This window comes from Anarrhichthys ocellatus, unplaced genomic scaffold (assembly GCF_004355925.1).
Source record: "Anarrhichthys ocellatus isolate YVR2014 unplaced genomic scaffold, GSC_Weel_1.0 scaffold182, whole genome shotgun sequence".
Lineage (NCBI taxonomy): Eukaryota > Metazoa > Chordata > Actinopteri > Perciformes > Anarhichadidae > Anarrhichthys > Anarrhichthys ocellatus.
Window position 1 is genome coordinate 73955 of NW_022280212.1, and position 3246 is coordinate 77200.

The 3246-nt window shown below is 46.4% G+C and overlaps 1 protein-coding gene across 1 annotated transcript in view; it reads right to left on the reverse strand.

Moving 5' to 3' along the window:
- LOC116400572 (nebulette-like) overlaps window positions 1-3246 on the reverse strand; it is a 12857-nt gene that overhangs the window by 4171 nt on the left and 5440 nt on the right. The window contains exons 10-16 of the mRNA XM_031878481.1: window positions 3016-3129; window positions 1416-1514; window positions 1221-1325; window positions 1003-1110; window positions 468-578; window positions 251-361; window positions 48-152 (exon numbers count right to left, since the gene is read on the reverse strand). Coding sequence (XP_031734341.1) covers window positions 48-152; window positions 251-361; window positions 468-578; window positions 1003-1110; window positions 1221-1325; window positions 1416-1514; window positions 3016-3129 — 753 coding nt within the window. The remainder of the gene's footprint in view (window positions 1-47; window positions 153-250; window positions 362-467; window positions 579-1002; window positions 1111-1220; window positions 1326-1415; window positions 1515-3015; window positions 3130-3246) is intronic.

Genomic DNA, 3246 nt, shown 5'->3' on the forward strand with positions numbered 1-3246 from the left:
CACACACACACACACACACACACACACACACACACACACACACACACCTGGCTGTAGACGTCTTTGAGGTAGGAGGCGTGCAGCAGCTCAGGAGTATCTGTGACCGTCCCGTAGGAGTTTTCCCTGAGCTGATCCGTCTGCTTGTAGGACCTCTGTGACACACCATTTTAATGTTTACTCAAACAACACATATGCATGTGGAAAATGAATCTGCTATTGAGGAATAACATCATTTTAATAAAGTCAGCACCTGGCTCTGGATCTCGGAGGCTCTCTTGGCTCGTTGCATGTCGAGGATGTTGGCGCTCAGCTCCATGCCTTTACCCACGATGTCCGTCTCTAGGTCCCTACGGTACTCCTTCTGCAGAACCATCAACACGTCTTCACTTGTTATCACTTGTGAAAGTGTGTGTGTGTGTGTGTGTGTTTTGTGTGTGTGTGTGTGTGTGTGTGTGTGTGTGCGTTACCTCACTCAGCAGGCTGCTAGCGTGGCAGGCTGTGAGGTATGCAGGAGTCTGGTCTGCGTCCACCAAGGCTTGACCTTTAATGTGCTCCTCATAGTCCCTCCGGTACTCTCTCTGAGGGAGAGAGAGAGAGAGAGAGAGAGAGGGAGAGAGAGAGAGAGACACACAGCAGAGAGAGAGACAGAGAGAGAGAGAGAGACAGAGACAGAGAGAGAGACAGAGACAGAGAGAGAGCGAGAGACAGAGACAGAGAGAGAGAGAGAGAGAGAGAGAGAGAGAGAGAGAGAATAAAGAATAAAACCTGATATCTAATCATCTCACAGACAACCTGTTACTTCTCTGGGTCTTAATTATTGTCCATATTTAGTGTTTTTGTATTTTGGGATTTAGATTTGTGTGTTTTTGTGTTTTAGCTACAGTCTTGTGTCGTATGTATGACTCATCTGGTCTCTCCAGTTAAAAATGACCAAAGATAGACATGAAGCTGCATGAAGCTGAAGACGTTGAGTGTGAAGATGAAGATGAAGATGAAGATCACCTCGCTCTGCATCCTCTGAGCTTCTTTAGTCACTTTGTACGTCTGAGTGTCTCCAAACTCCATCTGAGAGCGACCTCTGCTTCTCTCGTACTCCTCTCTGTACTTCACCTGGAGACACACAGATTTAAATTCACTGATGAACACAGGGAGGAAGAGGAGGAGGGAGAGGGGGAAGAGGAACAGGAGGAGCAGGAGGAGGAGTCAGTATGAAGAGTAACCTGGCTGTGCAGCACTGCGTTCTCCTTGTGGTGGAGCTGTTCAGCTGTGTCCACAGCTGTGTGGTACTGAGCCTTCATCTCTTTGTACTTCTTCTTATACTCCACCTGAACACACACACACACACACACACACATTTATATCTGTCCTTCCACACTTGTGAGGACCATGTCAGCAGCGGAACGACGATGTCGTACGTTGCTCTGCAGCTTGGTGGCGTGCAGGACGTGCTCTAGCTGCAGCAGGTTGGGCAGGTCTGAGGAGTCAGGCTTCTGGTTCTGGTTCTTGTACTTCACCTGGAGGACACAACAAGACCTGATCAGATGAATAGATACTAGTTAAAGCCACAGTTTACACACAGTACTCCTCAGTATGAGACCACACGTGTGCTAAGAATCCCAGGGTTCTGACAGGAGATGTTGCTGCTCCTCATCTTTCCTGGAAGAAGCTCCAGAGGTGAACAGTGAGCTCCTCCTCTGCTTCACAACACTTTAGGTGCCAGAATGCGTTTCCACATGGAAACCGTCTTCACTGGATAAAAGAAGCTGCTGAGAGTCTCTCTGCTGCTGCACCAGCTCAACACAACGAGCCGTTACGCAACGCTGTGAAGTGAACGGCTGAGTGGGCAACGAGCCCACTGAGCCTGAACCATGGAGGCGTGTGCGTGTGTGAGTGTGTGTGTGTGTGTGTGTGTGCATCCTCTTCAACTTCTCCAGCTCTCGTCCTACAATCTCTCTTCATTTGCCTTCCAAAAAGGTTGCCATGGTTACACCCACACAACAGGATGAATTTATAGTGTGAGTCAAAGTGAATGAGACACACACACACACACACACAGACTCTCACACACACACACACACACACACTGAGACACACACTCACACATCTACACACACACACACACACACACACAGACTCACACACACACATACACACACACAGAGACACACACTCACACATCTACACACACACACACACACACACACAGACTCACACACACACACAGATTCACACACACACTGTTCATCGGGACGGTTGATGAAGAGGAGCGTGTTGAGGTGAACCGGAGGAAACTAATCTGATTCTTCTGATGAGTTCAGGTTAACTATGACATCATGTTTACATAAAGACATGATGTCATAGTTCTAAACAACAACAGACCCAATCTGTATTTTGTGATATTCAGATTCATTTGAGGAAGTCTGGAGAGCAAACTGAACCGTGTCTCTGTCACCTGAAATATAAACACACTACGATTCCACGTAATGGTGAACACGGCGGTATGAAGACGGATAAATCCGTCACAGGGAGGACATGTGTCACCCGGCAGACCGCTGTTCGATCCCCGTGTGACACGAGGAGTCGACGCTGATGAGTCACGTAACTTCAGTAACGACTCTTCTCCAGTTATTGTGAACCCACACGGCCGTCTTTACTTAAACATAACTACGGTTTCCTGTGAAGATGGAAGTTTATTTTGAATAATGTTTATTTTTCCAACATTGGGAACATGTTGAATATTTAGATTCCATTGTTTTCCATATTTTGTATAATAAATCAAACTTGTTCTTCTTCTTTCTTAATGATTGATAACATCATAACTGTTATTCTGCACTAAAGACACGTTCTAGCTCTCTCTGCTTCTAGTCATCATGGTTGTGTTTCTAGAGGAGCAGGACTTTTATTTTGTAGTGAAGAAATTTTTTTCACAGTTTTACTCTGAAATGTCTTTCTCTCATATATATATATATATATATATATATATATAGATAGATATAGATATAGATATACACCCACCTGACTGGCCAGAGCAGCAGCAGCTTGTGTGTGTCTGAAGGAGAGACAGTCCAGCGGGTTGTAACGAGGCCTCTGGCCCTTTAAATCTCTGTCGAAGCTCTCCTTGTACTTCACCTGTAGACGTGAAAACAGGCTGAGTGACTGCCCCCCCCCCCCGCCCAATGCATGCTGGATAGACTGCGTGCGTGTGTGTGTGTGTGTGTGTGTGTGTGTGTGTGTGTGTGTGTGTGT